The sequence below is a fragment of the Corvus moneduloides genome, chromosome 4 (genome assembly GCF_009650955.1).
Source record: "Corvus moneduloides isolate bCorMon1 chromosome 4, bCorMon1.pri, whole genome shotgun sequence".
Classification (NCBI taxonomy): Eukaryota; Metazoa; Chordata; class Aves; order Passeriformes; family Corvidae; genus Corvus; species Corvus moneduloides.
This window is the reverse complement of record NC_045479.1, coordinates 27,654,913-27,667,515: the sequence shown is the minus strand read 5'-3', so window position 1 is coordinate 27,667,515 and position 12,603 is coordinate 27,654,913. Positions and strand designations below refer to the sequence as shown.

The 12,603-nt window shown below is 40.8% G+C and overlaps 1 protein-coding gene across 1 annotated transcript in view; it reads left to right on the top strand.

Moving 5' to 3' along the window:
• The first annotated feature begins 1,714 nt into the window (after window positions 1-1,714).
• SLC17A8 (solute carrier family 17 member 8) overlaps window positions 1,715-12,603 on the top strand; it is a 29,079-nt gene continuing 18,190 nt past the window's right edge. The window contains exons 1-3 of the mRNA XM_032107616.1: window positions 1,715-2,194; window positions 8,424-8,676; window positions 11,258-11,376. Of these exons, the coding sequence (XP_031963507.1) occupies window positions 2,052-2,194; window positions 8,424-8,676; window positions 11,258-11,376 (515 nt within the window). The 5' untranslated portion in view covers window positions 1,715-2,051. The remainder of the gene's footprint in view (window positions 2,195-8,423; window positions 8,677-11,257; window positions 11,377-12,603) is intronic.

The window sequence follows — 12,603 nt, the reverse complement described above, 5'->3', positions numbered from 1 at the left end:
TGTGGGTAGGTAGTGCTGAGATCTGGAGGTACCCATGCTCTAGATGCTTGCTATGGAAGGACTGTTCTGCAAGGACAAATGTGTTGGCCGTGCTGAGCCAACACTTCTCTACATCACATGAATTATTCAAAGTGGATAAAGAAACTCTAACCAGAGCTGCAACAAAAGAGACTGCAGCAAAGCCTAACTCTCAGCTCCTAAGTATGCTCCCTCCCTCTCTTCTCCCCTCCTGGTTCATACTAGGAATAAAGGATTTCAGTGAAAGGTGTTTGCCTGCCTCACATAACCCTGGGGAAATGTATTTTCCAACGTTGCCTACCTCAAAGTGGAGCTGGGACAATCCAGACATTTGGTGTTTGTGTTATGGAGACTTATAAAACCCAGAGACTGGGGAGGAATGTAGTGGTGGATGCATAGTCCTTGCGCTGCTTTGGCCCAGATTTACATCCCACTCAAACCTACTCCTTCAGTTCAAACACCCAAATGAGGAGTTTTTAAGTGAAAAGAACACAGATCCAGTTCCTATCTCTGGAGGAATTGCTTTCTGGCTTTCTTTTTTTCTCCTCTCTCTCTTTAGAGTCTGGATAGACCAAGCTCTGAACAGAAGTTACGGCGAAAGTGTGGCCCCTGAGCCTGAAAGGATAAGGACAATGCAGGGCAGGAGAGAGGGACCAGAGCCATGGCCACTGGCTCAGGGACACCAGGTGGCCTGTGGCAAAACAGGAGCTGGGGTTGGTGGGTGGGCAGCTGCCTGGCCTCCACATGGCAACTCTCAGCTGGGGACTTCCAGGGAAAATCAATTCTTCTTGTGCTCGTGGCCTGATGAGGCACTGACAGGCTCTTAATTTAACTGTCCTTGTAGGAGCGAGGTAATGTGCCAAATTCAAAGCTCTCCATTTTCCTAGCCATCTACAAGGTTTCTGCCTTCCCCCTCACCTAAGGGGAGGGGCTGATAGAGAAGGGATATATTAAATTGTTTTGGGATTTTTGTTTGGTTGTTTGGTTGTTTTTCTTTGTTTGTTTTCCTTTGTTTTGTTTTTTCTTTTTTTTTTTTTTTACTTGTTGTCCATATCCCAAATCCAATATCTGAGGCCTTGCCAAAAGCAGAAATTCTTCCTTTGACTCCAGCCAATGTGTAGGCATGATCAGTGGAGTGGTGGGCTGCATTTCCACAAGAGTTTTCATTAAGTACTTTCTGCCATGCTAGGAGAAGTGTGTTGTGGTCATGAAGTCACACCGAATTGAACTGCTTCACCTCTTTGACCCGCTCTGTGTTTTAAAAATGCAATGGATTTAATTTATGGCTGGTCTTCCATTGCATATTCAAACAGCATCGCACCAATGCACCTCCATGTCTGTCTGCCCAAGGGCCCAGCAACATCAATAATAAATGACCAGACATGGGAAGGCAGCTTTGGGTTCAAACCAGCAAGTGCACTGGGGTAGGGGGCCTCCCCTGGGCGGAGGGTACACAGCGAATGGGAACTATAGCTTGTAGTAATTCCCTCCCTGCAGAAAGGACTCGTAAATATTTAATAAACTTCTGGCCTGTGCCATAGATGAGGTCTTATTAGTGAACTGGAGTGGCTTGAGGACAGGTATTGTGTCTGTTACTATAGCACCACCTTGCACAGGATCTCGGTGAGAAAGAGGCAGGGGAGGGAGGGAAGGAGGGAGGGAGGGAGGGATGCACTGAGGATGAGCCCCAGCGAACCAGCCTGAGGTTTGCCTGTGGAGCAGGCAGCACGTCCTGCCCAGGGACGCTGGCCCTCAGCAGCACCTGCAGCTCGCCAGCTGCAGCCCCGGACATCTGCCCGGCACAGGTACCGACCGGCACGGCAGAGCTGCTCCACGGGCCAGCCGAGGCCCCGAGTGCTTCTCAGGGGGCTTCGCTCCACAGCTTCTCCCTTCTGGCTTTGCAAGATCTGACTTATTTTTTATTATTTTTTACCCCCTCCTTTCTTGAGCAACTGGTTGTTGTTGCAGAGGTCACCGAGGGGACTGGTGGAGGCTCCCGACTCTGGCATTGGGAAATATGACAGCAGAAGTGAATGCTTGTTAACATAAGGGATTTATTGAAGAAGAAAGACAAAATGCCTTTCAAAGGGCTCGGTTCACTGAAAGAAAGATTTTTTAACCCAGGAAAGGAAGAGGTGAAGAACACCATTAGTGACTCGCTGGGGAATCTGAGAAGGTAAAACCCAACAGAATATTCCCAGACAGGTCCATTGATTCAATTTATTAAGAGAAATGCAGTATAGAAAAAAGGTATAAACATAGAACAGAATATAGAGTTGCAAAATTAATATCCGAGTTCAGGGAGTGAGACACCTTGCTGTAAGACAGAAGGTGTAAAAGGAGCAGTTACAACAGCATAGGACTGTAGATCATAGAATATTTATATTAAACAACAAAGGTGACAATAAATTATGAAATAATGTTCTAATATTAAAAAGAGCTTGAAAAAGTGTTTAATTAAAAAAATTTAAATAATTAAATATGAATAATTCTGTGGTTTAGTTCACATGAGAAAAAGCAATAATTTAATGGGAATTAACGCTCCCGGTGATGCCACTCTTGAAATTATATTTAATGTTCCTAAATTACAGGTTTGGCATTTTTAAAAACTTGTTCCAAATTAGTAAGAGAAAATGTATTAAATAGAGATGTGTATGTGTGTGTTTACTGAGACTAGCAAATTAGAGAGAGAATAAAGAGAAGCAGCTGTTTGCTAGCAAAAGCAGAAAAAAGATTAAAGATTTTCATCTTAACCTGACAATTTTATGAACCAAGAAATGAAGATTTTTATTTTTAGAGAAATTAAAATCTGATGTAACAAATGACCAGTTTCATAAAGGGAAAGATATTTGTCATTTAAATAGAAGAATATCTCTGCTAGTAATGGCTACTAACAACACTTATTTGTGTAATCAATAGATGCGAGCCAGAGGGGTTAGTGGCATTCCTTCCATGCTTGATGTTGATGTTGTGTTTTAAATCTTTGTGTGTATCAGGCCAACATTTTAACTGAAGGTGTTTCTAGTGAATGAATTGTACTTGCTTTCATGTGCATCCCTTTGTCTTCTATTGGGAATGCTATTTTGAGTAAAGAAATAGTTCTTGCCGTATCTAAAGAAGCCTTTGATCATGAGAAAATGTGTAAGAATTTACACGTATCATACTACAGTATATACACTTCTGAAAGATTCATAACAAACACTGATAGATTGCAGTTACTCTATTTCTGTATCACATGAACAGAGTATCTGCGCTCTATGCAGTTTCAACTTAACTTTCTTTAATTTACAGTGTTACCGATGAAGCCTGATGTTTTGCTGTTTTTACTTTTACAATACTCTACAGCAATTCAAGGGAATCTGTTTATCTTCTAGAACATTGATTTAAGTCATTTATTCAATGACAAATTCTCTTTGCTGTGGGCTCTTCTGGCCAATTTGACCAAATCCATGTAAGGTTTGTATCTAGTGAATACATGATGTGGCAGTACACTGGGCTCACTTTACATTATCCAGATTGCTCTCCTCTTGTAGCCATGTATCAAAGATGTCATGCTGGTTCCTACACAGTTGATAGTACAGGCAACCAGCTTCAGCAACACTGCTCCTGAATCAAATTAACCCAAATATCACTTGAGATACAAGAAAGTTTGCTGAACTTAATTATTTTTTGTTTTAAATGTAAGTATCCCAGAGCCTTCCTTAGATGTACCAATCAGCAGAGGAAATAATCCAAACTATAAAATCTTTTTAGTATGTCTGCAGTCAGATCTAAGTAAGAATTGCTGCAACTTGAGCAGTCTTGAAGGAAATACGCAGTCATATTTGAAAGTTTCCATAAATGAATGAAACATGCATGTTTTTAATTTGAACTTCATTCTCTACAGCTTAGTCTACAAATAAGAGCATACACTTGTGTTTTTACATGATTGCACATGTACCTATATACCAGCTTCTACCTTGACTTTACTCTTCATCCAGTCCAATTGGTTTTAATCTGGTGTAAATCAGCGAAGAATTTGGTTTATCTTCTAGCATTTGGTTGATGATGAATTGTATTAATGCACATCCTTGATTAGGGCTCCAAGTGTGATTTCACTGACTGTAATGTGTTGATGTCAAAATGGCAAAGTGGGTAGAAAAATACTCTTTAGCTTTGGTAAATGTGACTGGTCTATGCCTTCCTGCCACATATCCTCTGTCTTGCAAACAACAGAGCTGACCCAGAAGCTGATGCCTGGCAAGAGCAGCTGGTCCATAGCAATTGTCCACAGCCCAGCTCAAGTGCGAAAGCACAAGCAGCATAAGGCATCTTACTGCCTCCTCACAGATGTGCTTATTTGGTGGGTGCTGCAAAATAAAGAGTCTGCTCACAGGAGGTGACTTTAGGGTGTCTGGATCCTGGAAGGGAGGCAGGGGGGATTGAACTGGGAGACCCAAGAGCCATCCTTTCTTTAGGTTGTTGGCAGCTGTTTAATTTGTGAGATCTTAGAAGATGTGCAGCACCTGGGACATGCAGTCCCTTGGTGTCTGAGACTTGCCAGGGGTTTCATGTAAATACCATGCAGAAACCAGCAAGAAAGGTCCCATGCCCTGAGTAACCTAAGAAAGTTTGCATGTCTCTACTGGGATTTGGTACCAATGCATCAAACATAGGATTTAGTGTGGAAAATTATCACCTGGACAAATCCCTGAAGAGTAAATAGGATCTCAGGAGATTGTATCTGCTCTTGGATTAATGATGTTTTTTGATAATCAGTGTATAGGTTTCTGAACTTACACAGGGATCAATGTAATTACTGGATTTGTAGCTGTGGGGTGTGAACATTATGTATGGTTGTGCTCCAGCTGCCTGTGAAAGACTGCAGCATTGGTGAAATCCATTCTAGAATGTGTTTTAACACATGAAAAATATTAACATTTGCCTGTTACTGTAGAATCGATGAGTTTTTAAACAAATGAAATTAAATTCTAGTACACCAAATTTATCATTTTGAGAAAGAACTAATTCCTCTGATAAAACCCCCCTAAAATGCAAAGTGCTGAATGTATATGTGCTCTAGGGATTTTATTTATTACTGATAGGAATTTTTAAAATTTCTTTAATTTTTCAAAATTCTGTATATGCCGGAGTAGGTATTCAATAAAAAAGAGAAATTTTGCATACAGTTATTATGGCATTTGGGCACAGAATCTGGATGCAGATACCTTCAAGTAACTTAGCTCTTCTTACTTGCCAAGTGTTGTGCATTTGCTGAAAAAAGGAGAAACACATCTAAGGACCGAACATTTCCTGTGCAGGAAAAGGCACTCCTGCATCTCCTGCATGGGGCAGAAAATTAGAGGAGAGCACTGACCCTGAAGTAGATTTCTTCCAAGTCATTGGTCTACAACAAATAAAAATTTTCACTGACAGTACCAAAATGTATGGATCAATTGGAAGATAAATTTCTCATCATTTCATGGAGTTGCCATATCTTCATTATGTATTTATATAAAATAAAACCAAAAAGCCAGGGCAGACACTGGCTCTGAGAATGTCTGAACTGCTCTAATACCTGTGGGTTTGGACTGCTACTGAAAAATTGTTTGCTCCAAGACAAACCTTGTATAGAGGCATTAACATTAATCTCTGGGGGTAGGAAATAAACTGTGTGGATTTGGGATCATGGATCGGTCTTCAACTTGCTTCTTTTACTTAGTGAAATGCAATAGCAGAATAATTACTTTCTCTGCAGAGACAATATTGGTCCATAGTTCTAGTCCTAGTCCACTGAATTTGGAGCAGAAGGATGTTTTCATGCCTATCGGAATTGACAGCCAGCTGAAAACATCCAGATGTTTTGGCTTTGCATGAAGTGTCTAATCTTTGCCAGCTGCCCAAAAAAATGCACCCACTAAAGTCTAACATTTCTCTTATAAATAGAGCCTGGGAAATGTACAAAAAAATTTGAAAAATTGTTAATTGATGTAATTCCATCGATATTTTAGATTATGTTAGAAGAAAACAATTAAATTATTTCTTTTGGCTTATTAATAATGCTTGTTAATAACTGACAACAGTTCTAAAAAAGAATTATTGAATTGTTTTTTCAGTTCCTGAGGTCTTTATTTTTGATATCTCATTCTGTTTACACCTGCCTCTATTAAGACACGGAATGGAATATACATGCATGGAATATATCTGTCTTCCTTTTAAAGTGCCTGACTGAATTAGTCTCTGTGCTCCCATTTCACTAACAAATGCTGTTTCCCTGCAGGTGAATCATAAGGTCTCAATCACCCCCAATAACACCACAGTAAGATCACGTTCTCTGTGTTACCTTGCTTTAATGGAAAGTCTTTGCTCCAGTCTGACAATGAGCTGAGGATCTAACTTAGCAGTGAGCACAGGTTTGAGAAAGGAATTAAATAAAATAATCCCCAGAGCTCCCTTCTGGCCCAAAACACTGTGATTCTAGTGTTTCTTGAAAATGTGAGCTGATGGACTTTAGCATGCTTATTTTCTTTTTGCTAAGACTATGGGTGAAATAATGGGTTTATGTAGTGATGTTAAAAGGAGAAATATAGTAAATGATGCACTAGTTCTCTCTAAAGCCTAAAAATGATGAGCTTTTTAAGTGGAACTTTATCTTGGAAAGATATATTTAAGTGCACGAGAAGCCATACTTACCACCTATATCTGCAAACTCTCTAGTGTAGAGTACTGTCTGTTACATTATGGGTAGTACATTAGACTTACAGCAACTGGAGAAAGTTGTGATTAAACCAACACTGTCCCAAAAAACCCAACCCAGTCAGATGTAGCCCATCCATGTATGCTCTGTCAGAATTTACAGTAGATTTTCATACAGAAAACTGAAGTGCATCGGATTTTAAGTACACTCAGCCAGATGTGTGAAAGAAGGAAGTAATTTATTCCTTATCAGAAAAAAGTGAATGAAATAATTTCATCAAGCATGGCAAGCTGGGCTTCCTTTAGATTTTCACAGTACTCCATTTAACTCTATTGCAGACACAAAAACAGCTGGATCCTGAGCTCATTGCTTCAGAGTGATGCCAAAACTGAAAGGCTGCTGATTAGGGCCTCTCTTAGTAAAGGCTTAACCTTAAGCTCATGGATGATGTTCAGTGGGCTAACCATGTAATCACAGCTAGCCATGTCCTTAAGTGTTTCAGCATGTCAGAAAAACCATACTCTGCATTTAAAAAAAATGCATGGAAAGGTGATGTTCGGAAAGGAATTATCTAGCTCTGGTCTGGTGGGTGTGTCTAGTTCTTTCTTACCTCACCTTTTCTACCAGAGACTTTGCCTGATCCTGCAGCCTGATGTTAATCAGACTGAGAGGCCAAATTAATTTTTAATTGCACTGTCATGCAATTCCAGATTGCAGAGAAGTGCCATTTTGTTTAATATGAATCTCGCAGCTAGATTGCCTGTAGGAAAAGGAAAGGCTGGATATGCAAAGCCTGAGGAGCTGCACTCCTGTGTTAGTTGGTGGTAGCTGATGGGCAACTTCTCACAGGCTGATATGACTGGGTGCCATTTGCTCCTATTCAAGCCCCATCTGTGGCATCTTCCCTCCCAGTTCTTCCCAACTGCACTGCAGTTGCCACACCAAATTTGATCCCAGGCAAAGCCCTTCAGCCTCTGCTGCTGAGGAATTGTGAATCAACTGCCCAGAAAGTCCCTGTCTGCCTTCAGATCTCATTTCATAGTAAGTATTTTACACAAAGGGCAACATGTTCCACAGTAGGATTTGCAGGGGTTTGCTTTGGAGCAAATGAAGTCCTTGCAGTCACAGCGTATTTCAGAGAAGAGGCAACGAACACATGACTTCAAATGCCTCTGCTAAAGAAAGACTTGGGCCTGTCTCTTTTATATCTTTAGTAGGGGCTCTGATGCCAGAGATGTTTTTCCTCTGCAATACAGCCCTGATTTTTGTCTCACAGGAGAAAACAAATTTGGGGCTGAGTGAAACCATGCTTTGTGTTGTATTTGCCCTCTTCTTGAAACCTACTGGCAGCTCTGCTTAGTAGATCCAGTTAGAAATTATGGTTAATTTAACCGTGTGTAAATTTTCCTAAGAATCAATGGAATTCATCACAACAGACCTCCAGTTAGGTCTCATAGTTATGCTCATGAGCAGCCTTTGAACATTTTTGCAGCTGGCTGTCTGGCTAGATGGCTCAGATGTGCAAATTTCAAGAGGTCATTCAGGAAAAAGTGTAGTCTCTGCTAACCTTTCACAGCCTGCCCATCATTAACTCACCTCACTACCAGGAGACAAGTGCCTCACAACAGGAATTAGCAGGTGACCAGAGCATGGAACTGTCCATCCATGTTTCAGCAAATTTTACTGAGACAAGAGGGCATCTTCACTTCTTCTTTCTTCATCCATTTAGGAAGATTGATGGCACCAACGTGGAGGAGGAGCCCCTTGAGCTGACAGCAGAGGGGCGGCCCGTGCTGGTGAGCAGCCGCCGGCCGGCGCTGTGCGAGTGCTACTGCTGCGGCCTGCCCAAGCGCTACATCATCGCCATCATGAGCGGCCTGGGCTTCTGCATCTCCTTCGGCATCAGGTGCAACCTGGGCGTGGCCATCGTGGAAATGGTCAACAATAACACTGTCTATATCGATGGAAAGCCAGAGCTGCAGGTAAGAAAACAGCTTCCTTTCACTCTTCTGAGCAGATCCCGTTGCAAAATCATCCAAGCGCCACACAGCAAAGTCCTGCGTATAGATAGATTAAAAAACTGGAGGAGGGAGACACACCAGTCTTGATGCACATAGATGTGCAGGCACTTAGTTCCTATTTATGTGATGAAGTCATATTAAAAATCTGTAAGATCTGAGGATTTGCACTGTCATAGAGAGGATGTAAGTACCAGAAATGAAAACTAAATTAGTTTGCATGTCTACCAGGTCCCTGATCTGTCAGTTGTAGACAGATTTTGCTGTGGTGGCAGAAGCTTTTGCTTTTTACTATCTCTCAGGGAAATGTGCTCTGATTACACTACAGAAGGAATCATCAATTATTTTGTGTAGGGCTGCAGCCACTCTATTCATATCAGTGGATAGTTTTCAAGATCTTAAAACAGTCACTGGCAATAAGGCATCAGGTTTTTGACAATGTGGATTGCTGTCTGGAGCTATTAAGAGCTAGTTGCCAAGCTATTTTCAAATTTGCAGTAGATGGCATGTGGTCCACAGAACATCCTACACAGCTTTATCAATGCACCCAAGCAGGTTCAATCCATACCTCAGCATTGCCCATCCTGCCTCTGTATTTAGCTGTGATGTCGAGTGTCCCTTTATGGATTTTATGAACTTGAATCTCTACATTTGCTCTACTTGTTGACTTATTTTTGGATATCTTTTGAATGTTTTTGTCCTAAAGAATTCACAGGAATCTTTACTCTTGAGTGAAATGCTGTGCAATTATTCATCAGCTTTTCTCCTAGATATCTTAACTTTTGTTAGAGAGTGCAGAAAATGTCTATTGTAAGTTTCCAATGTTAAAAGTGGGCCAGTCTCCATGACTCATAATCATAGGAGTCATGTTTAGACTTCCTGCTGAATTTGTATTTATTCAGTCCAATCCCTTCTCCCTGTGGTCCTGCTGGGACTTCCAGGTTCTGTACTTAAGCAAGAGAAACTATGTGCCTGCATAGGTTGGGAAGCTCAGAAGAGGTAATTTCAGGAAATGGGAATAAATTCCTTCCACAAATCTAAACTCATAGGGTCTGGGCATGAGAACCTCCTCAATCAGGAACTTTTTCCATATCTCATGGTGTTTCTGCCTTTAGAAATTAACACTACCTAGAAACTCAGCTGGAAAATGGTAGTAGAAAATTAGGTGTTTAAACAGAAGTGTTTCAGCACAAGAAAGTGGGACACATAAAAATGCATATTTATGGGGAGGGAAACCCTTTAGCCCTCTGTAAACATGTCTGGTCAATTAATGGCATCTCCCTGCAGGTCAAACAATAAGCTGTTTTTCAGTTTGCTTCTTTGTGAGTAAAAAAATCAATGTAGTGGGAAAACTGTTCTTTTTACATGCAGAAAGTAATATTGAAAAAAGAGATGTTAAGGCTTATCACTATAGTTGCCAATTCTCTGTGGTATTTTAGTGACAGTTTTAATTCTGAGTTTAAAAGACATCTGTGCTGCTTCCTCACAGAATGCTTAGCCACCTTTCCCAGACATGTGATTAGCATGAAAACAGTCATAAAGCACAGCATTGTGGTTTCTTATTGCTCCAAAAGCATTCCTCAGAGCTGAGGGCTCATGGAGAAAAAGTTAACACTGACCTTACAATAGTGTGTATACTGATTCAGGCCCAGAATGGAGGGCAGAAAGGCACCTTGGATCTCCCTCTCTTTGCTTTATTTTCTCTATGTTTTGCCCTGGACTTTGGCTATCCATCTTCTCAGCAATGTATGTAAAAAAATGTCATCAGAAAATAGAAAAGTCCTTGTTCAGGAAGAAATTTGGGAACACTGAAACTGCATGGTATTCAAAGATGAAGTACATGGTAAAAGCATTTCTCGTGGCTGCAGGGATTTTTGACTGGGAACGACCTATGACCAGCCCGTGGCTGTCCTTATGTATCCAAATCCAGCCCTACAACTGGCATCACTTCTGATAAAAGATACGCTAATCAGTGGCTAGTGTTACCTAGTTTCATTTTCAGATTGCTTTGTCTCCAGATATTCTCCTTGCCCCCAACTCTTTTCTGCTCCCATGCCATTTAGTGCTGACAGTAGATGGTCAGAGTTTGGCCCTGACAGGGAGAATCATGAATAAATCTGACCAGGAAGTGAATCAACCCAAAGGACTTAAGCAACCTTGATAATCTTGGGAGAATGGATATGTCCATTGAAAGGCATCAGGTCCTTCTTATAACTCTGAGCAGTCTTGAAAACAAAGGCTTCAAGATTAAGGAACCCAGGGGGAAGCAGTGGCAAGTGGCAAAGTTGAAGGTCCAGCATTAGCTACTTTATGGCTGAAACCTTTCCCCCTGCACTCAACTGACAGCTAAGAGCAAAAGCAGTAATCTCACATGGGAATTGAACATCCTTTTGCCTTAGCTTTGCCTTTCAAGCTCAGCAACCCTGAGCAGCCAGTGTAAAGGGGCTTGATTTGGAGCATGGGGTGACTTCTGTGTGACTTCTAAGCAATAGTTACCTTCAATGAGTATGCTTTACTGGCAGCACGTGTCCCATTTCCTTTACAGACAGCCCAATTCAGCTGGGATCCAGAGACTGTAGGACTCATTCATGGCTCTTTTTTCTGGGGTTACATTGTGACACAAATTCCAGGAGGGTTCATCTCAAACAAATTGGCTGCTAACAGGTAAGAAAACAATAACCAAAAGAATTAAGCTTTAGAGCCTGACAACTGTTTTACACTGTGTAAATGATGATTACTAAAATAGTGAATTAAAGTGTTTGAGAAATGCACATCTGAAACTGAACATTCAGTATTTATGTCTGTAATCAAAAACTGGGACAAGACTTCCATTATGGGTCTGTTGCTGACTCTTTCAATTTAACTTGTTCATCTCAAATATTTACACATTTCTTCTCTAAACAATAATGTATTCTGGAGAGTTCTAGGAAAATCACACCTAATGCTTCCAACCATGGTTGAAGCATTTGTCTTTAAGAAGTTGCCTTAATGCTTTTTAGCTCAACTTAACACCAGTTTTCCATCAGAGTTTGACCTTTCTCCTTTAAAAATTCCCTGTGAACTGAAGCTGAGCATAAAGGAATTACAGAAATATTTATGTTCTGAAGTCACAAATCCATCCTCATGCACACAAATATCCTTGCCATGGCTGGATACACTACTGACTGCAATTAAGATTGCATAGAACTTCTAGTAGATCCTCCTGATTTCTGCTTGGTGAACTCTGAGAATCTGTACAGATTTTTTTTTGTGATCAATGTGTTTGCCAGCCAATTTTTTTTTTTTTTTTTAAATTCAACTGCTTCTGAAAATGTGAATAAGAAAAGTAGCTAACTTTGTTAATGTTAACTTTGGCTTTGTACTTTGCTTCAAAAGGTCTTCAGAACTTTGAACATGATCACAAGAGAGAGGGAGGTTGTCTGAAGACAGCTAGTTGTGAATGAACTCATGAGATGTGCACATTAAGGGTATTTGGGATCTTCAGCTAAAAAAACCCAGATGGCTGGTACTAACTTCATTCTCTGCAAACAAGATGTGACATCTGCAAATTCTGTCAGAATTGGAAAAGGTCTTTAAGACCAGTTATATATTGTACTTTGCCCCAAATCAAAGTACTTTATTTTCTGCATTCTCAAAGAGCTATAGGGGTTACAAGAATGCCTGAATGTTCTTCCCACCCATATCCCCTTGTGGAAATTGCTCCAGAGCAGAGTCATCCCACAGAATTGCTCAGATTTTTCAGTCCCAACTCTCTCCTGTGCATAACCAAAAGTTACTCAGAGTTCAGTGTTCACTGCTTCTTCAGCACTGTTAGCATCCTCAATTATTCATTTCTCTACCACGTAGCAGTGCCTAGGCAGAATATTTTTCCATCTGCTGAGTAAGACAAAT